Source organism: Onthophagus taurus, chromosome 8 (assembly GCF_036711975.1).
Source record: "Onthophagus taurus isolate NC chromosome 8, IU_Otau_3.0, whole genome shotgun sequence".
NCBI classification, from domain to species: domain Eukaryota; kingdom Metazoa; phylum Arthropoda; class Insecta; order Coleoptera; family Scarabaeidae; genus Onthophagus; species Onthophagus taurus.
This window is the reverse complement of record NC_091973.1, coordinates 6,422,382-6,443,301: the sequence shown is the minus strand read 5'-3', so window position 1 is coordinate 6,443,301 and position 20,920 is coordinate 6,422,382. Positions and strand designations below refer to the sequence as shown.

Here is a 20,920-nt window from a genome sequence, read left to right as displayed (position 1 = left end):
CCGGGTTAGGTTGTCTTGTTTTCAATAACCTTGACTAGTTTCCTTTATTACTCAACTTTTTTCGCCAATCTTCATTTGTCACGCCAATATCTCTTTAGAGTTTAGACGTATAAGTGAAATCATGTGGAACTTTACTTTTATTGTTATCGCTTCGTTTTTATTCATTTTTTTAAAAGGTACTTTTAGAGGTAATTTTTTTTTCTTTGAATAATTTTTTTTAATGGATTTTAGTTGAATCCGATTCGATAATTTGTGGAAATGAAGGTTGTAATAAAACTCAAACTCCAAATGATGATGATATTGTTACTGATATTGTGGTGAGAGTTAAAACGAGTCAAAAACGAATCAAATCGAACGAAACGGTAGAAGATACATCTGAAATTCCGATTATAACCGGAATTTCGCAATCTCCAATCGGCGAGTCGGGAAATATTTATTCGGATAATTTTATAAAATCGAACGGTGGAAACGAGAATTTATTTATCCCGTCTTTACCGACTCATAACCGTCAAAATTATGGGGAGCAACCTCCGCAACATTTCGTCTGGTACCCAAAAGGTGGCATTGTACACAATCCCGTTGAATTTAAACGATTTGAAAGACCTCCTACGCTACATAGAGTTCAATATCCTCAACAATTTGAGCGGAGAATTGGATCGACTACTTGTATGTGTCAAAATGCTGGATTAAATTGGTATCCTACTACACCCACGTTTAATTATTACAATAAAAAGGATGGGATTGACGATAAATTAGAAGAATTAAATAATTAAAAATGTATATATTAAAATAAAACAAGAATTTGCGACACTTAATAGTTTTTATTTTCATATAATCTTTTTTTTTCACGACAAATTTAAATACCCTATTTTTTCACCCTACATAGAGAAGTAGAAGAATATAATAAATAACATCTTAGGAACAGAATTTTTATTTCAGTTTCTTTTTTATATACAGGGTGTTTATTTCCTCGTAGAAAACAAACACTCTGTATACAGCACTCGTAGGCACATCTAACCATGCAATTTGATTGTCAAATATAAAAAGAAATGTGTGACATTTACGATTCTTTTAAAAACACTTAACAATCAGAATTTGTTTGTATTTTTTTTTTTGAAATAATTTTGATATTAATAACTGAATAAAAATATAATAACTGATCACAGTCAATATAAATAGTGCGAGCTTCTTCTCCTGATTGGAGGTGGACGCACCAATCGAGGGTGGAATGGTCCTAGGGCCGCTTCGTTGGTCGATGAGGCGCTTCTATACAAACTGGGCAATCGAAATTTGCACGGCCGTTGTAACCACTGATGGTTGAGCGTCCAATACATGATCGGACTTAAGGCTGAATGGACATGACCCAGGAACAGACAATAACGCTTTATTATCATTGGTGGCGATCCGTGAACATCCTCCAAAATCAAACAAACCACGTGTGGCAACCAACACAATGCGAATACTATCGATATCCATAACATTGCGTTCGCTAACCGCCGCCGACTTCGCAATGTACTCGTTGGCGGTTGAGTTATTTCTTCAGGTTCGTTGTCTGTTTTTGATGTCCCATTTCTAGGCTAAAAGGTATGAAAATTGCGATATTTTAAAAAATTGTTTGCAAAAACATCGCCCTCTTTTTTTATTCAATTATCCCATGCTATTGGGCGCTTGCAGTGCAGATCGACAGTTTTCCGATAATTTTAATAGCACCGCCGTGGGAATAAAAATAAGGGCAACTCGACACTTCGTCAAACAATAAACAATAACCGATCAGGAACCTAAACAGGCCATAAACACACCAGCACAATGGAACGATAATAAAAACGTTTTAAAAATGCTCTTTTGTTTTCATTGCAAATTGGTTCTAACATCATAAAACCAATATATATAGCTAATAATATTGTAATAAAAAAAAAAAAAATAATTACCTCTGATTCTAGGCGATTTGAAATTCCTGCAACAATAATAACATGAGTTGGCCTCCTCAATAATGGCATAGGAAGTGGTAGTTCTCCATGTTTCGCCCTGGCGGTTAATGAAAGTGCCGTTAATTTCGCGTGGACACCAAGATGACATGCCAAAACGGTACACGCGGGAACTATGTGTACGAAAGTAACCCGAACCATTAGAAAGCTCCTCCGCCACGGATTACGTTCTGCAAATTGGAGACCGGAAAATAACGCCGCAGAAAGCCATGTTACTAAAACAACGGTTAACAGAAGAGGTCTTCTTCTGACCACCTGTCCAGCTGGTTTATAATTTTTTACAGTCAAGTATCTATCAATGGATAACGACATCATTGAAAGAGTACAGGACGATATTGGCCAGGCCTGGAACACCAAAAATCATAAACAAATAAATGGAAAAAAATAAAAATAAATAATTTTACCTGCAAAAAGATTGCGATATTAGACCAAGATTGCGTCCACGTAGTGATGGTATAAAGAGCAGCTGTGATAGGCCCACTAAGACAACAAACACAAAAATCGGCCGCTACCAAACCCAGTAGAAGAGGACTCCGGCTTTTGGCACCAGGACCGGTGCAGAGTGCCAGACCCAAGGTGCCGTTGGCGAGGACTCCGACGAGGAACATGCACCCGTAAAGGCTGACGATGTAATCCATGATCAACTGGACGTCGACGTGAAATCCGGCTTGATATGATTCGTGTTTAGTATTTGAGCATGTTCGGCGGGGTTTATTGCTTGAGGCTCGCTCACGGCGCTGCCAACGCTTGATAGGGACGAAACCGGCGCCGTCCCGGCGTCTACTGTCCTCGTCCTCGCTCGGTCCTCGTACAGCATCCCCTTACCCTTTTACTTCTCAACCCCTTTGTTACTCGAGCGTTTTCGCCCACACTCGGAAAACTCATTATTTATATCATAAACATTAAAATAAGAAGTAAACAATCAAAAGTAATAAAACATGGAAATAAGGGTTTTAAGTGTAGCCTCAATTAAGTTATTTAGATCAAAAATATACAAAAGAATATATCAATCATACAAAAATTAAATAAGTCGAGTTTAAAAAGATCTTACAATGTTAGTTTGTAATTAAACGTTAAACCGACATCTGTTAGATTGTAGCGAACTTTTAGTAAATGCCGCGGATAAGAGATGGCGCTACTATATAAAAAGTAATAATAAAAGACTAAAGTTGAATGAAGTTAAGATTCTTGTTCACAGGAAAATTAAAAAATTGTGCCAATAAACGTTGTTCCTTGTTTAATTCTTAACAAGTTTTGTTTGAAAAATATTTTGATACAAACAATAATTACGAAAATAATTTTAAATTAAATTTCTATACTGTTCACAAGGAAATTAAAAAATTGATAATTTTAAAAAATTGTGCCAATAAACGTTGTTCCTTGTTTAATTCTTAACAAGTTTTGTTTGAAAAATATTTTGATACAAACAATAATTACGAAAATAATCTTAAATTAAATTTCTATACTGTTCACAGGGAAATTAAAAAATTGATAATTTTAAAAATTGTGCCAATAAACGTTGTTCCTTGTTTAATTCTTAACAAGTTTTGTTTGAAAAATATTTTGATATAAACAATAATTACGAAAATGATCTTAAATTAAATTTCTATACTGTTCACAGGGAAATTAAAAAATTGATAATTTTAAAAAATTGTGCCAATAAACGTTGTTCCTTGTTTAATTCTTAACAAGTTTTGTTTGAAAAATATTTTGATACAAACAATAATTAGGAAAATAATCTTAAATTAAATTTCTATACTGTTCACAGGGAAATTAAAAAATTGATAATTTTAAAAAATTGTGCCAATAAACGTTGTTCCTTGTTTAATTCTTAACAAGTTTTGTTTGAAAAATATTTTGATACAAACAATAATTACGAAAATAATCTTAAATTAAATTTCTATACTGTTCACAGGGAAATTAAAAAATTGATAATTTTAAAAAATTGTGCCAATAAACGTTGTTCCTTGTTTAATTCTTAACAAGTTTTGTTTGAAAAATATTTTGATACAAACAATAATTACGAAAATGATCTTAAATTAAATTTCTATACTGTTCACAGGGAAATTAAAAAATTGATAATTTTAAAAAATTGTGCCAATAAACGTTGTTCCTTGTTTAATTCTTAACAAGTTTTATTTGAAAAATATTTTGATACAAACAATAATTACGAAAATAATCTTAAATTAAATTTCTATACTGTTCACAGGGAAATTAAAAAATTGATAATTTTAAAAAATTGTGCCAATAAACGTTGTTCCTTCTTTAATTGTTAACAAGATTTATAGAAAAGTAATAATAAAAGACTCAAGTTGAATGAAATTTTTTTCAATTAAAATAAATCAATAAATAAATACAGAATAACTTTTTTATTTATCATCCCATTTTAAAGTACAAAAAATATATTCATATTATAGTCTGCATTTACACGTAATAAGTCCAATACACCACAAAAATACAAAAAATTCAAAACATAATAAAGAAGAAAAACAAAAATATACACAATAATAATATATTAATATCACTAAACAATTAATTAATATATGCGAACATGTGATGTTTGGATGCCGCTGTTAATTAACTAATTAAAGAGAAAACAAAAACAAAAAATAATCTCTATGGTTAGTAAGATGTGAAAATGTTAAAAATTAAGAATCACAAAATCAAAAAAAAATATATATCAATACTATAACTGAGTGATGAATAAATATTAAAGTCACTTTTATTATAATTAAAACGTGTAAAACATTTTCATATTTAAAACAAAACAAGAAAACCTTTATTTATTTAATTTTTTACTTTGGTTACCTGTGATGTTTCATTAACATTTTCCTAACCTAATTTCTGAGTCAGTTTACATTGAATGTAAGGGTTTTGAAGTAACCTCGGCGTAGTTTCCATAACCCTCAGCAACAAATCGTCCAAATAATCCTCCAAATCTTTTAATTTTTTTTTGCCATGCTCCACATCGCTTTGCAACTCGCAAACCATCAATATCAAATCTTCGCGACTTTTACCTTCAAATTTTTGCATCAATTCATTCGAAACCCTACCATTCGATGAATTATGATTATTCACAGAATCATTTTCACCGCCAATTATTATACGTTCACTCGATAGTTTTTCTTTTTTTAAATCTGGTTCACTTTTTTCTAATAAAAATTAAAAAAATTATTAATTATTTGTTTATTATACTAGGTGTTTCATAATATATGAGCAGGACTTCAGGATGTGAAAGCTTGTCCAAAAATTTAAAAAAAAGTTTTTATCAACTTACTCTCTAAAATGCAGCATTTTCGAGATACATAAATTTAATAAAAAAAATCGTTTTTTGCGAATATCTCCAAAACCGTTTATCGTATAGAAAACAGCTTTTGTAAGCATTTTCTACTAACTTGGCTATAAGTAATCTCAGCCATATGAATTCGCGACCAGCAATTTCATTGTCTTAATATAAAATAGATGTATAACAAATATCACGTTTTATCATTAAGCCGAGGTCGCGCAGCGGGCGAGGCACAGCCTCGATAGATTTTCTCATTAAGGGTCGACTGCAACACCTCGGCTATAAATGATCTTAGCTACAACAATTCACGACCAACTTCTTCATTATCTCAAAATAGAATAATTAGTTGTATTATAACATGATGATGTTTTATTAATAAGCCGAGGTCGCGTAGCGGGCGAGGCATATCCTCGATAGCATTTTCTTTAAGGGTGTCGATTATAACACCTCAACTTTAAATAATCTCAGCCATATGAATTCGCGACCAGCAATTTCATTGTGTTAATATAAAATAGATGTATAACAAATATCACGTTTTATCATTAAGCCGATGTCGCGTAGCGGGCGAGGCACAGCCTCGACAGCTTTTCTCTTTAACAGTCGATTGCAACACCTCGGCTATAAAGGATCTTAGCTATAACAATTCACGACCAACTTCTTCATTATCTCAAAATAGAATAATTAGTTGTATAATAACATGATGATGTTTTATTAATAAGCCGAGGTCGCGTAGCGGGCGAGGCATATCCTCGATAGCATTTTCTTTAAGGGTGTCGATTATAACACCTCAACTTTAAATAATCTCAGCCATATGAATTCGCGACCAGCAATTTCATTGTCTTAATATAAAATAGATGTATAACAAATATCACGTTTTATCATTAAGCCGAGGTCGCGCAGCGGGCGAGGCACAGCCTCAATAGATTTTCTCATTAACGGTCGACTGCAACACCTCGGCTATAAAGGATCTTAGCTATAATAATTCACGACCAACTTCTTCATTATCTCAAAATAGAATAATTAGTTGTATAATAACATGATGATGTTTTATTAATAAGCCGAGGTCGCGTAGCGGGCGAGGCATATCCTCGATAGCATTTTCTCTAAGGGTGTCGATTATAACACCTCGGCTATAAATAATCTCAGCCATATGAATTGAACCAGCATTTTCGTTGTCTTAATATAAAATAGTTGTATAACAAAGATCACGATGTTCTATCATTAAGCCGAGGTCGCGTAGCGGGCGAGGCAGAGCCTCGATAACTTTTTTCTTCAACGGTTGATTGCAACACCTCGACTATAAACGATCTGAGCTATAACAATTCATGACCAACTTATTCACTATCTTAAAATAGAATAATTAGTTGTATAACAAGATGATAATGTTTTATTAATAAGCCGAGGTCGCGTAGCGGGCGAGGCACTGCCTTGATAGCATTTTCTTTAAGGGTGTCGATTATAACACCTCGGCTATAAATAATCTCAGCCATATGAATTCGCGACTAGCATCTTCATTGTCGTAATATAAAATAGTTGTATAACAATAACAATGTTTTATCATTAGGCCGAAGTCGCGTAGCGGGCGAGGCAGTATCTCGATAGCTTTTTTCTTTAACGGTCGATTGCAACACCTCGGCTATAAAAGAAAAATCAACATTTATGTTGAAAAACATGGTCAATTGTTTGGAATAAAAATTTCATTTTACTAAACCGTTAGAACAAGTAACAAAAGCAAGCGTTAACTACATAATTGCAAAATAAAAAAAATGAAAAAATGATATAAAAGTTGTCTTTTCAAAATTCTCCAAACCGTAAAGGTAACGCATTTCGCACATTTCAGCGTTTATGTAAAAAATTGTATATTTTATTTTTAACAAGTAGGCTTTAAATTTTATAACAAAAGCTACCTCCTGTCAAAATAACAATTAGTTTGTACCTGCAAAAAGTAAACTTGTATTACAAAATTAAAAATTAATTACACAAACGCTGAAATGTGAGAAATGTATTACCTTTACGGAATGGCGTGCGGTAATTCGGCAGAAGCAAGGCGGTTGTATCAAGAAAGACATCCTGATCGCCGAATACCACATCATAACTTGTTTCTACGCATTCACCAACGACTATGGGAAAATGGAAGTTTTAAAAGGAATAATATTGCTGATAATGGAAGTTGCAAATCCTCAAGTAGAAGAGGCTGACCTCAACGAAATTGATGAAATTCCGACCACAAGTACCAGAAAAATTCAAATCAGCAACAATTTTCCGTAAATGTTTGGGCTGCCATCGTCGGTGATCATTTGATAGGTCCACATTTTTACCGAACAGATTAAACGGTGCAGATTATCGACAATTTCTAGAAGAAGTACTGCCGGAACTGCTGGAAGATGTACCGCTTCAAGTAAGACAAAACATGTACTTTATGCATGATGGAGCTCCAGCCCGCTTTAGTTTGCAACCCTAGTCTTGCGCACCATCTTGCGACATCATTCGGAACACTTCGCGAATTTTCCTGCTTGTTAGACAGTCAATGCGTCGAAGAATTGGATATTTCCAACATTTAATTTAACTGTGTATGATTTGTAATTGTTTTTTTTTAATTATATAATTACGTTTTAGTAAAATAAAAAATTGACCATGTTATTTAACATAAAAGTTGATTTTTCTTAAAAACGGTTAACTTTAGAGTTCATGACCTTCAGTACCTTTTTTGTGTAGAAAACATTGGCGGTTCAAATGGGCGTCTCAAAACCCTACATTTTCCAGTGGCGTAGAAGTTGATTAGAAAAACAGCAACTACCCCTTCAAAATCTTTACCAAATATGACTTTAAAAAAAATTCGCACAAAACTTAGCTCATTATGAGTAGAAAATGCTTACAAAATCTGTTTTCTGTACGATAAACCGTTCCGGAGATATTCGCAAAAAACTTTAGAGGGTAAGTTGATAAAACCTTTTTTTCAAATTTTTGGATAAGCTATCACATCCTGAAGTCCTTTTGAAATACTTTTGTGTGTACCTTTTCTGAAAGGTTTTAAAATGGAAAATCGACTTTCCCGTTCTTTTTGAGGCGGCGGAACGAGTTCTTCACTTTCGGCTCGTTTTAAATCGGTGTCATCTTCTTCTTCGATTCGTAAGGATAAAGTCGGGGATTCCCACGATCTTCGGTTTAAAGATTCCGTTCCATTTGGTTTTAGTAAATCTAAATAAATTGATTATAAAATTAATTATTTATGAATTATTTTTATTTACTTTTCGATTTATTTCCATATAATTTTAAATCCCATTCATCTTGAGTTTTAATATCATTTCTAGGGGGTTTTGTTGGAATAATAGCTACTGTGTGTCTTCTAGAGCCTTCTTCTTCTGGGCTATCCACTTTGATTTTGACGTTGTTGTTTTGTGGAGGGGGTTGATTAAGTGAACTTCCAGAGCTTTTATGGGATAAATCATCAAACTGAAATTTGGGAAATTTTAGTTAATTTAAAAATTTTTTTTTTATTTGTTAACTTACCGTGAAATCTTCATCGTCGCTAACAACACCTGGATCAGCATCTTCGGCGGTTTGTCGGCTTTGGTTCACCTCGGATATGTTATTTCGGCTCCTTAAGCTGCCAACGCTGCCCAAAGAGGAGCTATCATCATCATCTTTTTTCTTACCCTTGAGATGCATTTTTGAACCAAGCGATTTCGCGAACTTTTTAAGGCCACCTTTACGCTTTTCAATGCTTCCAATGCTTAATAAGCTTCCTCCGACGGATTGCGCAACGTTTGAGAGTTGCCCAATGGATGATTTGTGCTTTTCTTTCTTACTCAAATCAGTTAAGCTACCCGATTTTACCGTAAACGCTATCTTCACTTCTAATTTGCCCCTGTCCTTATTTTTCGATTCTTGACCTGTGCGTCATTTTATAAACATTAGCCACTTTTATTTATAAACAATAAAGTTAATTTACAAACTTGAGGTCTTTGACTTAATTTTATTTTATGTTATTAAACAAAATTGATTCTTATTATTATAGAAGTGAAAGCATCACAAGAATTTCCTACATATTTTCAAACATAATACATAAATAAACTCCAATTCATGAGGTTATGTAAGAATTTAGCAAAATATATTTGTTTAATAAAAAAATCAGAAAAAAAAGCGATGAGAAAGTCCTTAAATAGGAATTGCCTTATTAACATTGTTGCAGAACAATGAAAGAAATTCATTTCCTAGGACCTTGAAAGTTAAAAAATTCTCCCAGGATTTAGAAAAAAAAAAAAAAAACTAATTAGCAAAACGAAAAAAAAAATTGTTGCTATCTACCTTGTTTACTCTGCAAAGAATAAAATCTATTTTTAGGTCGCTCATAAATGTCCAAGGTATTTAAAGGAATCGCAACGCGTCCTAAAAATTCGTCAACCCCCAAAAAATTTCTGTGTAAAGCTGTTAAGATAATTTCTGCTGTGTTTCCTTGATCGGGGATCGGTCTAATTAATTAATTAATTAAAAAAAAATAAATAAATAAATTTGTATTAATGTATTAATGATATTCTTACAATTCGCATTCTTCGAACCATTCTACTGTAGCTTCAGCTTTTTCTTTCACGGATGTTTGAAATTTCGTTTTTCCAAGTGCAATAGTAACGAAACAATCGTTGGTGTTGTTTTTGCCCTTAATTAAAAGGCCAGCTGCCTTTTGAACTATATAAATAGGGGTCAACAAAGGCATCGTTATTTATAATTAAAGTTGAACATGAAAAGAATAACTTACCTGTTACTTGAACGTGAGTTGGCATCCACATTTTTAAATGTTTTAACGCTAATTAAACTTGTATTATTAATATAGACGAATTTATATCGTATTGTATGATTCAGTCACTCGATAACGAAATTTATCTACATAATATTACCAATATATTAAAAATTTTTGTACTAATTTTGTAACAGTTTCGAAATGTATCGAAGATTCCCGTTAGGTTTAATCACTTTTTTATGGACGTTTTTGAATAAATTTACTAAGTAGATCACAACCGTCACAATCATAGGTCACAACAGCACAAGATCATAGAAAAAAATAACATTTTTTCCTTTTTCCTATCTCACTTTTACACCAGTTTGTCTTCTATCAGTTACACACTCTCTAACATCCAAGGTATTTGCTTTCTGATTGGACAATTTACTACATTGACATGACAACTTTCAAGTAGTTCTGGACGTTTAGTTAAGATAAAAGTGGGGGTATTATTTATTGCATCTATTACTCACAAGATGGCAATATATTATTTATAAATACATATTCTATTATTTAATTCGGAGGGGTAAAATGAAAAGTCACGTTTACACAGTGTAATTTATGAAAGCCATTTTTTGGCGGGAGTTTTAAAACCTCTCTGGTTGTAGATACGAATTTAATTACTTATTTATTTAAAAAAATTGTATATTTTTAATCTGTAGTAACATGGGCTGATTATTATAGGTGAAATATTTAAATCTGATGATAATCTTGAATCTATGCTGTTCACAGGGAAATTAAAAAATTGATAATTTTAAAAAATGGTGCCAACAAAAGTTGTTCCTTCTTTAATTCTTAACAAGTTTTATTTGAAAAATATTTTGATACAAACAATAATTGGGAAGATAACCTAGAAATTAATTTCTATACTATTCAGAGGGAAATTAAAAAATTGATAATTTTCAAAAATGGTGATAAGAAAAGTTGTTCCTTCTTTAATTGTTAACAAGTTTTATTTGAAATATATTTTGATACAACCAATAATTAGGAAGATAACCTAGAATTTAATTTCTATACTATTCAGAGGGAAATTAAAAAATTGATAATTTAAAAAAATTTTGCCTATAAACGTTGTTCCTTGTTTAATTCTTAACAAGTTTTATTTGAAAAATATTTTGATACAAACAATAATTATTAAGATAATCGTGAATTTCATTTTTTGTACTATTCACAGGGAAATTAAAAAATCGATAATTTGAAAAAATGGTGCCTACAAACGTTGTTCCTTGTTTAATTCTGAACAAGTTTTATTTGAAAAATATTTTGATGCAAACACTAATTATTAAGATAATCGTGAATTTCATTTTCTGTACTGTTCACAGGGAAATTAAAAAATCGATAATTTGAAAAAATTGTGCCTACAAACGTTGTTCCTTGTTTGATTCTGAACAAGTTTTATTTGAAAAATTTTTTGATACAAACAATAATTAGAAAGATAATCTTAAATTTTCATTTCTATACTATTCACAGGGAAATTAAAAAATTGATAATTTTAAAAAATGTTGCCTATAAACGTTGTTCCTTGTTTAATTCTTAACAAGTTTTATTTGAAAAATATTTTGATACAAACAATAATTATTAAGATAATCGTGAATTTCATTTTTTGTACTGTTCACAGTGAAATTAAAAAATCGATCATTTGAAAAAATTGTGCCTATAAACGTTGTTCCTTGTTTAATTCTGAACAAGTTTTATTTGAAAAATTTTTTGATACAAACAATAATTTAAGATAATCTTAAATTTTCATTTCTATACTGTTCACAGGGAAATTAAAAAATTGACAATTTTAAAAAAATGGTGCCTATAAACGCTGTTCCTTGTTTAATTCTTAACAAGTTTTATTTGAGAAATATTTTGATACAACCAATAATTAGGAAGATAATCTTAAATTAAATTTCTATACTGTTTACAGGGAAATTAAAAAATTGATAATTTTAAAAAATTGTGCCAATAAACGTTGTTCCTTGTTTAATTCTTAACAAGTTTTATTTAAAAAATATTTTGATACAAGCAATAATTAGGAAAATAATCGTAAATTACATTTCTATACTGTTCACATGGAAATTAAAAAATTAATAATTTTAAAAAATGGTTCCAACAAACGTTGTTCCTTGTTTAATTCTTAACAAGTTTTATTTAAAAAATATTTTGATACAAACAATAATTACGAAAATAATCTTAAATTAAATTTCTATACTGTTCACAGAGAAATTAAAAAATTGATAATTTTAAAAAAATGTGCCAATAAACGTTGTTCCTTTTTTAATTCTTAACAAGTTTTGTTTGAAAAATATTTTGATACAAACAATAATTACAAAAATAATCATAAATTAAATTTCTATACTGTTCACAGAGAAATTAAAAAATTGATAATTTTAAAAAATTGTGCCAATAAACGTTGTTCCTTTTTTAATTCTTAACAAGTTTTGTTTGAAAAATATTATGATACAAACAATAATTACAAAAATAATCATAAATTTAATTTCTATACTGTTCACAGGGAAATTAAAAAATCGATAATTTGAAAAAATGGTGCCTACAAACGTTGTTCCTTGTTTAATTCTGAACAAGTTTTATTTGAAAAATATTTTGATACAAACAATAATTAGGAAGATAATCTTAAATTTTCATTTCTATACTATTCACAGGGAAATTAAAAAATTGATAATTTTAAAAAATGTTGCCTATAAACGTTGTTCCTTGTTTAATTCTTAATAAGTTTTATTTGAAAAATATTTTGATACAAACAATAATTATTAAGATAATCGTGAATTTAATTTTTTGTACTATTCACAGGGAAATTAAGAAATTGATTATTTTAAAAAATGTTGCCTACAAACGTTGTTCCTTGTTTAATTCTTAATAAGTTTTATTTGAAAAATATTTTGATACAAACAATAATTATTAAGATAATCGTGAATTTAATTTTTTGTACTATTCACAGGGAAATTAAAAAATTGATTATTTTAAAAAATGGTTCCAACAAACGTTGTTCCTTGTTTAATTCTTAACAAGTTTTATTTGAAAAATATTTTGATACAAACAATAATTAGGAAGATAATCGTGAATTTCATTTCTATACTATGCACAGGAAAATTAAAAAGTTGATAATTTTAAAAAATGGTGTCAAAAAAAGTTCCTTTTTTAATTCTTAACGTTTTATTTCAGTCTTTAGTATTTAGTCTAAAGGTTTTAGATTCAGTGCCAATTTGTGATATTGAGCAAATAAATGATTTATTAAAATTTAACTTTCCATTTTTAGTTAATTGTTTTTTGGATTATAAATAGTTTTAAAATTAGCTAATAATTATAAAGAAAAATTAATGCACGTTTCAAGATGTTTAAGAAAAACTAAATTAGTTGCCGACTGCAGGGATCTATATAGTTAAAACGCAATGATTACCATTACGTTGAAAAAGTGAGGTTATGTCGTATGTTCATTAACCTATAAAAATGTGAATTTCTATATTTTAACTAAATTACAACTCAATATAAAATTTTTTAAACGATAATTAATCATGTTTCGTACAAGACAATTAAGAATGTTATTATTTTATATAAAACAGTCGAAAAATGATCAATTTAATAATCAACCGTCCTTCAACATGAAGGGCTTTCATACGAATTCGATGCGTTTTACAGAAAATAAAGAAAAATCAGGGGCAGGGAAAGAAGTTACTGAGAAATTGAGTTTTGAAACTGCAAAGGAAAAAACAAAAAACTCTTATTTAGATATGATTCGTATTTATGTAAATAGAGATGTTCATAGAAGGGGGCATGTTGAATTTATTTACTCAGCATTAAAAAATATGGAGCAATATGGTGTGCATAAAGATCTGGAAGTATACAAGGCGATTGTTGATGTTTTACCTAAAGGAAAATTTATACCCCAAAATATATTTCAAGCAGAGTTTATGCATTATCCAAAACAACAACAATGTGTTGTTGATTTGTTAGAGCAAATGGAAGATAATGGAGTCTTACCTGACGTGGAAATGGAGTCCATGCTTCTAAACATCTTTGGAAAAAGAGGTATTCCATTAAGAAAATATTGGAGAATGATGTATTGGATGCCAAAATTTAAAAATCTGTCTCCTTGGCCTGTACCAAATCCCCCACCTAATGATGCTTTTGAACTAGCACAATTAGCAATAGCTAGAATAAGTAGTGTTGATGTTCAAACAAAATTAACAATATATCAAGTAAGTAATTAAAACACATTATGTAAAAAAATTAATTATGTATTAGAGTTCAGATATTGCTGATTCAATTGAGGATACGTGGATAGTAAGTGCTCAAAGCCCTATCCAACAAGATCTTTTAAGACAACACAATGTAAAAGAACCCATTTATGTTGAAGGACCTTATAGAGTCTGGTTAAGGACGAAATCAGTTAATTATTTTATGTTAAGAGCAAACCCAAAAATTTTTCCTGAAGAAACTGAAGATCTTTCTGATGGTAAATGACAAAAAAATATCATTATAATAACCTATTAATATTAATTGAATTTTAGATGTAAGTAAAATCGATGTAAGCTTCTTCAACTTTACTCCTCCAAAAATGAAAAGCCTCGCGAATATTCCCAGCATACACGAACAAAACGACGCCACAATTTTTGCGTTATGCGCGACGGGAACGTCAAGTAAGGATTCTTTGTTATCTTGGATTCGACATTTGGAAAAGGATGGAAATTCCGTATTAAGTACTTTATCTGTAGTTTTTACTTTGAAGTCGTCTGGAAAGGAACTCACTGTCGAATCTGCTGGTTTAAATCCGGAAATTGATGAGCGATAATAAATTGACATTGTTGATTTTGTTGTCAATAAAAAAAAAGTATTTCTTCTTTAAAAAAAATTTAATTTAATAACACTTACATAATATAACAAGTAATTGTTAATAATAAGAAATAAAAATATTAAAAAACGCAAATTGAAAAATATGCCTCCAAAAGTTGTTCCTTGCTTATTCTTAACAAATTTTATTTAAAAAATATTTTGATACAACTAATAATTAGAAAGATAATCTTAAATTCCATTTCTATACTGTTCACAGGGAAATTAAAAAATTAATAATTTTAAAAAATGGTGCCTACAAAAGTTGTTCCTTGTTTAATTCTTAACAAGTTTTATTTGAAAAATATTTTGATGCAACCACTAATTAGGAAAATAACCTTAAATTTCATTTCTATACTGTTCACAGGGAAATTAAAAAATTAATAATTTTAAAAAATGGTGCCTACAAAAGTTGTTCCTTGTTTAATTCTTAACAAATTTGATTTGAAAAATATTTTGATACAAACAATAATTAGAAAGATAATCTGCCGGTTAACTATTGTCCACAGGGAAATTAAAAAAGGATGCCTACAAAAGTTGTTCCTTTTTTAATTCTTAACCAATTTTATTTGAAAAATATTTTGATACAACCAACAATTAGGAAGATAATCTTAAATTCCATTTCTGTACTGTTCACAGGGAAATTAAAAAATTAATAATTTTAAAAAATGATGCCTACAAAAGTTGTTCCTTGTTTAATTCTTAACAAGTTTTATTTGAAAAATATTTGGATACAAACAATAATTAGGAAGATAACCTAGAATTTAATTTCTATACTATTCAGAGGGAAATTAAAAAATTGATAATTTTCAAAAATGGTGCCTACAAAAGTTGTTCCTTGTTTAATTCTTAACAAGTTTTATTTGAAAAATATTTTGATACAACCAATAATTAGGAAGATAATCTTAAATTACATTTCTATACTGTTCACAGGGAAATTAAAAAATTAATAATTTTAAAAAATGGTTCCAACAAACGTTGTTCCTTGTTTAATTCTTAACAAGTTTTATTTGAAAAAAATTTTGATACAACCAATAATTAGGAAGATAATCGTAAATTCAATTTTTGTACTGCTCACAGGAAAATTAAAAAATTGATAATTTTAAAAAATTGTGCCAATAAACGTTGTTCCTTGTTTAATTCTTAACAAGTTTTATTTGAAAAATATTTTGATACAAACAATAATTAGGAAAATAATCTTAAATTAAATTTCTATACTGTTCACAGGGAAATTAAAAAATTGATAATTTTAAAAAATTGTGCCAATAAACGTTGTTCCTTGTTTAATTCTTAACAAGTTTTATTTGAAAAATATTTGGATACAACCAATAATTAGAAAGATAATCTTGAATTCCATTTCTATATTGTTCACAGGAAAATTAAAAAATTAATAATTTTAAAAAATGGTGCCTACAAAAGTTGTTCCTTGTTTAATTCTTAACAAGTTCTATTTGAAAAATATTTTGATATAACCAATAATTAGGAAGATAATCTTAAATTCCATTTCTATACTGTTCACAGGGAATAATAATTGTTGATTTAATTGTGAATAAAAGTATTTCTTCTTTAAAAAAAATTTTAATTTAATAACACTTACATAATACAACAAATAATTGTTAATAATAAGAAATAAAAATATCAAAAAGCGCGTTGGTTAAATAATATAAAATAAAACACAGTTATTTGTTAATTCATTATTTTCTTAAACATTAATTAGGTAAATAGGAATGCATAGCATATTTCCAAGTCCATCTTCGCGCTTCTTCTTCAAAAGTAGTTCTATCTTCCAAATAAAGCTGGCCAACCTCTCTTTCCATACAAACATCACAGACTGGATCGGTTAAAATCGACTGTATAGATATTAAAACTTTACTTATAGTCAACGCCAATGACCAATTCGTATTTATTGAGTCAATACCAATATCGCCATGTCGTGAAATATTCGGGTGAAATATTTTCGTTAAAAAACGTACTCGCGGCGGCGACATTGGGTAAGTACAAGGTATTTGGATGTATAAAAAAAATGTTCCGCCTTCATAACAACTTCCTTCAGAACCGATTATGGTGGCTTGCCAATGGTAGTAATGCCCATCTAGTGGTATTGCTTGTATACCATCTGGAGCATCTGTTCTTAACGCCCTTAATTCTGAACGCAAACGATTTTTTCTCCAACTACTTTCCTCTTCATTTACATAGTCTTTTTCAGACATTTGTTGTATACATTTTATACAGCAACTGCTGTTCATTAATGTTGTATAAAGCTAAAGGATTAATTAATATTTTATTTTAATATTTTATTATTATTATTACCCCATGCCAATCCTCAACAATGTGATTATCTCCTAAATTTAAGAGTGGCCAATGTGTATGGACTTGTCTTTTCCAATAATTTTGATCTGCATACATTAACATTATACTTCTCCATCTTTGGTTTACTTGGCCAAAACTCCAAAGTGATATATCATCCAAAAATTGTATTGCATGGATTAAAACTAATTTAATATCAAATACTTTACAGCTTGTTATTTCAAAAATACATTTGATTTACCTTCAGGTGGTAATTGATCAATATTAATTGCAATTGGTTGATTAATTCTGTCACCAAGTTTTGTTAACTGTTCGGTTAATGTTCTTAATTTAACATTGAGTGGTTCTTCTGTGCCATTATTATTAACAGCTTGTTCCTGTTCTAAGGGAGGTTGGTAGTTGTTATCAGCAGGTTCATCATTTCCTGAATCACTGTCATCTTCCTAAATAAAATACTTAATTAATAATACCAATAAAAAGATGAAAAATCTTACTTCTGAAAGATTTGTTGCTTTTGGGATATCTGGCGCAATAACTGGATAAAGAAATGCGTGACATGTTTGGCATACATGCTCATCAAAACATGATCCATAAAAACCATTACAATACATACATTCAGATCCCTAAAATTTTCCAATAATTTTTTAATATTAATTATATTATCAAGATACCTGTAAAAATCTGGGTTGATAAATAGATGGTGGTCCTGAATTTTTACCCATTTCAATAATTATTTAAACTAAAACAATACTTTTAATATAATTCTTATATTTAAGGTTAGGTTTTAAACGATGTTTTAGATGAAGCTAACTATAAAACCAACTTGCGCGGTAACTATGGCAACATATTCCTCTTTTCTTCTCACGCACACAACTTTAATATTTCCTTCTTATTTTATGCCATAATCATCTTACAATAAAATTTTGATGTAGATTCCTTTTTTCTTTTATTAAACTCCTCAAAGATGGCGCTAAACGTTTATGATATATTTAATAAATGATATTTTAGGTCAATATCTGTTTGTTTAATATTTGACCTTTCGATATTGTTGATATTCTAAATATAGTAACACTTACAATCGTTTAAAATAACGAGTAAATCATTAACAATATTATTAAATGACTTTTATGAGGAGCAATTTTGATTTAACGATCAATTCATTCAGTTTGAGGTAACAGCAAACATGTTATGCAAAAAATTCGTAGTTTTGTCTGATTTTTTATTATTACTTTATTTTTATGGTATAAAAAGTATTAATTTAGGATAAATCCGATCCTAAGCTGACCCCTAAAAATTCCTTCATGGCTTTCATAGTTAATAATAATTAGAATAATTAGAAAGATAATCTTAAATTCCATTTCTATATTGTTGACAGGGAAATTAAAAAATTGATAATTTTAAAAAATTGTGCCAATAAACGTTGTTCCTTGTTTAATTCTTAACAAGTTTTATTTGAAAAATATTTTGATACAACCAATAATTAGGAAGATAATCTTAAATTACATTTCTATACTGTTCACAGGGAAATTAAAAAATTAATAATTTTAAAAAATGGTTCCAACAAACGTTGTTCCTTGTTTAATTCTTAACAAGTTTTATTTGAAAAATATTTTGATACAACCAATAATTAGGAAGATAATCTTAAATTACATTTCTATACTATTCACAGGGAAATTAAAAAATTAATAATTTTAAAAAGTGGTTCCAACAAACGTTGTTCCTTGTTTAATTCTTAACAAGTTTTATTTGAAAAATATTTTGATACAACTAATAATTAGGAAGATAATCTTAAATTACATTTCTATACTGTTCACAGGGAAATTAAAAAATTAATAATTTTAAAAAATGGTTCCAACAAACGTTGTTCCTTGTTTAATTCTTAACAAGTTTTATTTAAAAAATATTTTGATACAACCAATAATTAGGAAGATAATCTTAAATTACATTTCTATACTGTTCATAGCGAAATTACAAAATTGATAATTTTAAAAAATTGTGCCAATAAACGTTGTTCCTTTCTTAATTTTTAACAAGTTTTATTTGAAAAATATTTTGATACAAGCAATAATTAGGAAGATAATCTTAAATTACATTTCTATACTGTTCATAGCGAAATTACAAAATTGATAATTTTAAAAAATTGTGCCAATAAACGTTGTTCCTTTCTTAATTTTTAACAAGTTTTATTTGAAAAATATTTTGATTCAACCAATAATTAGAAAAATAATCTTAAATTACATTTCTATACTGTTCACAGGGAAATTAAAAAATTAAGAATTTTAAAAAATGATGCCTACAAAAGTTGTTCCTTGTTTAATTCTTAACAAGTTTTATTTGAAAAATATTTTGATACAAGCAATAATCAGGAAGATAATCTTAAATTACATTTCTATACTGTTCACAGGGAAATTAAAAAATTAATAATTTTAAAAAAAAATTCCAACAAACGTTGTTCCTTGTTTAATTCTTAACAAGTTTTATTTAAAAAATATTTTGATACAACCAATAATTAGGAAGATAATCTTAAATTACATTTCTATACTGTTCACAGGGAAATTAAAAAATTAATAATTTTAAAAAATGGTTCCTACAAACGTTGTTCCTTGTTTAATTCTTAACAAGTTTTATTTGAAAAATATTTTGATACAAGCAATAATTAGGAAGATAATCTTAAATTACATTTCTATACTGTTCATAGCGAAATTACAAAATTGATAATTTTAAAAAATTGTGCCAATAAACGTTGTTCCTTTCTTAATTTTTAACAAGTTTTATTTGAAAAATATTTTGATTCAACCAATAATTAGAAAAATAATCTTAAATTACATTTCTATACTGTTCACAGGGAAATTAAAAAATTAATAATTTTTAAAAATGGTTCCAACTAACGTTGTTCCTTGTTTAATTCTTAACAAGTTTTGTTTGAAAAATATTTTGATACAACCAATAATTAGGAAGATAATCTTAAATTACATTTCTATACTATTCACAGGAAAATTAAAAAATTAATAATTTTAAAAAATGGTTCCAACAAACGTTGTTCCTTGTTTAATTCTTAACAAGTTTTATTTAAAAAATATTTTGATACAACTAATAATTAGGAAGATAATCTTAAATTACATTTCTATACTGCTCACAGGAAAATTAAAAAATTAATAATTTTAAAAAATGGTTCCAACAAACGTTGTTCCTTGTGTAATTCTTAACAAGTTTTATTTGAAAAATATTTTGATACAACCAATAATTACTAAGATAATCTTAAATTACATTTCTATACTATTCACAGGGAAATTAAAAAATTAATAATTTTAAAAAATGGTTCCAACAAACGTTGTTCCTTGTTTAATTCTTAACAAGTTTTATTTGAAAAATATTTTGATACAACCAATAATTAGGAAAATAATCTTAAATTACATTTCTATACTGTTCACAGGAAAATTAAAAAATTAATAATTTTAAAAAATGGTGCCTACAAAAGTTGTTCCTTGTTTAATTCTTAACAAATTTTATTTGAAAAATATTTTGATACAAACAATAATTAGAAAGATAATCTTAAATTACATTTCTATACTATTCACAGGGAAATTAAAAAATTAATAATTTTAAAAAATGATTCCAACAAACGTTGTTCCTTGTTTAATTCTTAACAAGTTTTATTTGAAAAATATTTTGATACAACCAATAATTAGGAAGATAATCTTAAATTACGTTTCTATACTATTCACAGGGAAA

General features: G+C 28.6%; 5 protein-coding genes across 5 annotated transcripts; 2 read left to right on the top strand and 3 right to left on the bottom strand.

Moving 5' to 3' along the window:
* The first annotated feature begins 66 nt into the window (after positions 1 to 66).
* On the top strand, positions 67 to 810 carry LOC111425644 (uncharacterized). Its single transcript, XM_023059797.2, has 2 exons — positions 67 to 176; positions 232 to 810. Exons 1-2 carry the CDS (start codon positions 122 to 124, stop codon positions 771 to 773), a joined length of 597 nt encoding a protein of 198 aa, XP_022915565.2. The 5' UTR covers positions 67 to 121; the 3' UTR covers positions 774 to 810.
* A 271-nt stretch (positions 811 to 1,081) lies between these two features.
* LOC111425643 (galanin receptor type 3) lies at positions 1,082 to 2,823 on the bottom strand. Its single transcript, XM_023059796.2, has 3 exons — positions 2,390 to 2,823; positions 1,929 to 2,330; positions 1,082 to 1,577 (listed from the first exon to the last, which is right to left on the bottom strand). Exons 1-3 carry the CDS (start codon positions 2,621 to 2,623, stop codon positions 1,167 to 1,169), a joined length of 1,047 nt encoding a protein of 348 aa, XP_022915564.1. The 5' UTR covers positions 2,624 to 2,823; the 3' UTR covers positions 1,082 to 1,166.
* Positions 2,824 to 4,713: 1,890 nt separating this feature from the next.
* Positions 4,714 to 10,525, bottom strand: LOC111425411 (Rab11 interacting protein). Its single transcript, XM_023059407.2, has 7 exons — positions 10,028 to 10,525; positions 9,813 to 9,957; positions 9,580 to 9,743; positions 8,782 to 9,164; positions 8,520 to 8,724; positions 8,287 to 8,469; positions 4,714 to 5,137 (listed from the first exon to the last, which is right to left on the bottom strand). The coding sequence occupies exons 1-7, from the start codon at positions 10,056 to 10,058 to the stop codon at positions 4,818 to 4,820; spliced, it is 1,431 nt and encodes a 476-aa protein (XP_022915175.1). The 5' UTR covers positions 10,059 to 10,525; the 3' UTR covers positions 4,714 to 4,817.
* Positions 10,526 to 13,461: 2,936 nt separating this feature from the next.
* LOC111425576 (evolutionarily conserved signaling intermediate in Toll pathway, mitochondrial-like) lies at positions 13,462 to 14,978 on the top strand. The gene is made up of 3 exons (XM_023059697.2): positions 13,462 to 14,250; positions 14,297 to 14,507; positions 14,563 to 14,978. The coding sequence occupies exons 1-3, from the start codon at positions 13,567 to 13,569 to the stop codon at positions 14,841 to 14,843; spliced, it is 1,176 nt and encodes a 391-aa protein (XP_022915465.1). The 5' UTR covers positions 13,462 to 13,566; the 3' UTR covers positions 14,844 to 14,978.
* A 1,461-nt stretch (positions 14,979 to 16,439) lies between these two features.
* On the bottom strand, positions 16,440 to 17,991 carry LOC111425356 (modifier of rpr and grim, ubiquitously expressed). Its single transcript, XM_023059334.2, has 5 exons — positions 17,860 to 17,991; positions 17,683 to 17,811; positions 17,430 to 17,631; positions 17,192 to 17,373; positions 16,440 to 17,142 (listed from the first exon to the last, which is right to left on the bottom strand). The coding sequence occupies exons 1-5, from the start codon at positions 17,908 to 17,910 to the stop codon at positions 16,591 to 16,593; spliced, it is 1,116 nt and encodes a 371-aa protein (XP_022915102.1). The 5' UTR covers positions 17,911 to 17,991; the 3' UTR covers positions 16,440 to 16,590.
* Between the last annotated feature and the right edge of the window lie 2,929 nt (positions 17,992 to 20,920).

Bases quoted from the DNA above. Each gene is read 5' to 3' on its own strand.
- LOC111425644 (XM_023059797.2), top strand. From the start codon at position 122: ATGTGGAACTTTACTTTTATTGTTATCGCTTCGTTTTTATTCATTTTT. The intron at 177-231 runs GTACTTTTAGAG...AATGGATTTTAG, and splicing joins TTTATTCATTTTTTTAAAAG to TTGAATCCGATTCGATAATT.
- LOC111425411 (XM_023059407.2), bottom strand. From the start codon at position 10,058: ATGTGGATGCCAACTCACGTTCAAGTAACAG. The intron at 9,958-10,027 runs GTAAGTTATTCT...CTATTTATATAG, and splicing joins AACTCACGTTCAAGTAACAG to TTCAAAAGGCAGCTGGCCTT. The intron at 8,470-8,519 runs GTAAATAAAAAT...CAATTTATTTAG, and splicing joins ATATGGAAATAAATCGAAAA to ATTTACTAAAACCAAATGGA.
- LOC111425356 (XM_023059334.2), bottom strand. From the start codon at position 17,910: ATGGGTAAAAATTCAGGACCACCATCTATTTATCAACCCAGATTTTTA. The intron at 17,812-17,859 runs GTATCTTGATAA...GGAAAATTTTAG, and splicing joins ATCAACCCAGATTTTTACAG to GGATCTGAATGTATGTATTG. The intron at 17,632-17,682 runs GTAAGATTTTTC...TATTTTATTTAG, and splicing joins AAGCAACAAATCTTTCAGAA to GAAGATGACAGTGATTCAGG.
- LOC111425643 (XM_023059796.2), bottom strand. From the start codon at position 2,623: ATGGATTACATCGTCAGCCTTTACGGGTGCATGTTCCTCGTCGGAGTC. The intron at 2,331-2,389 runs GTAAAATTATTT...TTGGTGTTCCAG, and splicing joins ATATCGCAATCTTTTTGCAG to GCCTGGCCAATATCGTCCTG. The intron at 1,578-1,928 runs GTAATTATTTTT...CATACCTTTTAG, and splicing joins CAAATCGCCTAGAATCAGAG to CCTAGAAATGGGACATCAAA.
- LOC111425576 (XM_023059697.2), top strand. From the start codon at position 13,567: ATGTTTCGTACAAGACAATTAAGAATGTTATTATTTTATATAAAACAG. The intron at 14,251-14,296 runs GTAAGTAATTAA...ATTATGTATTAG, and splicing joins CAAAATTAACAATATATCAA to AGTTCAGATATTGCTGATTC. The intron at 14,508-14,562 runs GTAAATGACAAA...ATTGAATTTTAG, and splicing joins AACTGAAGATCTTTCTGATG to ATGTAAGTAAAATCGATGTA.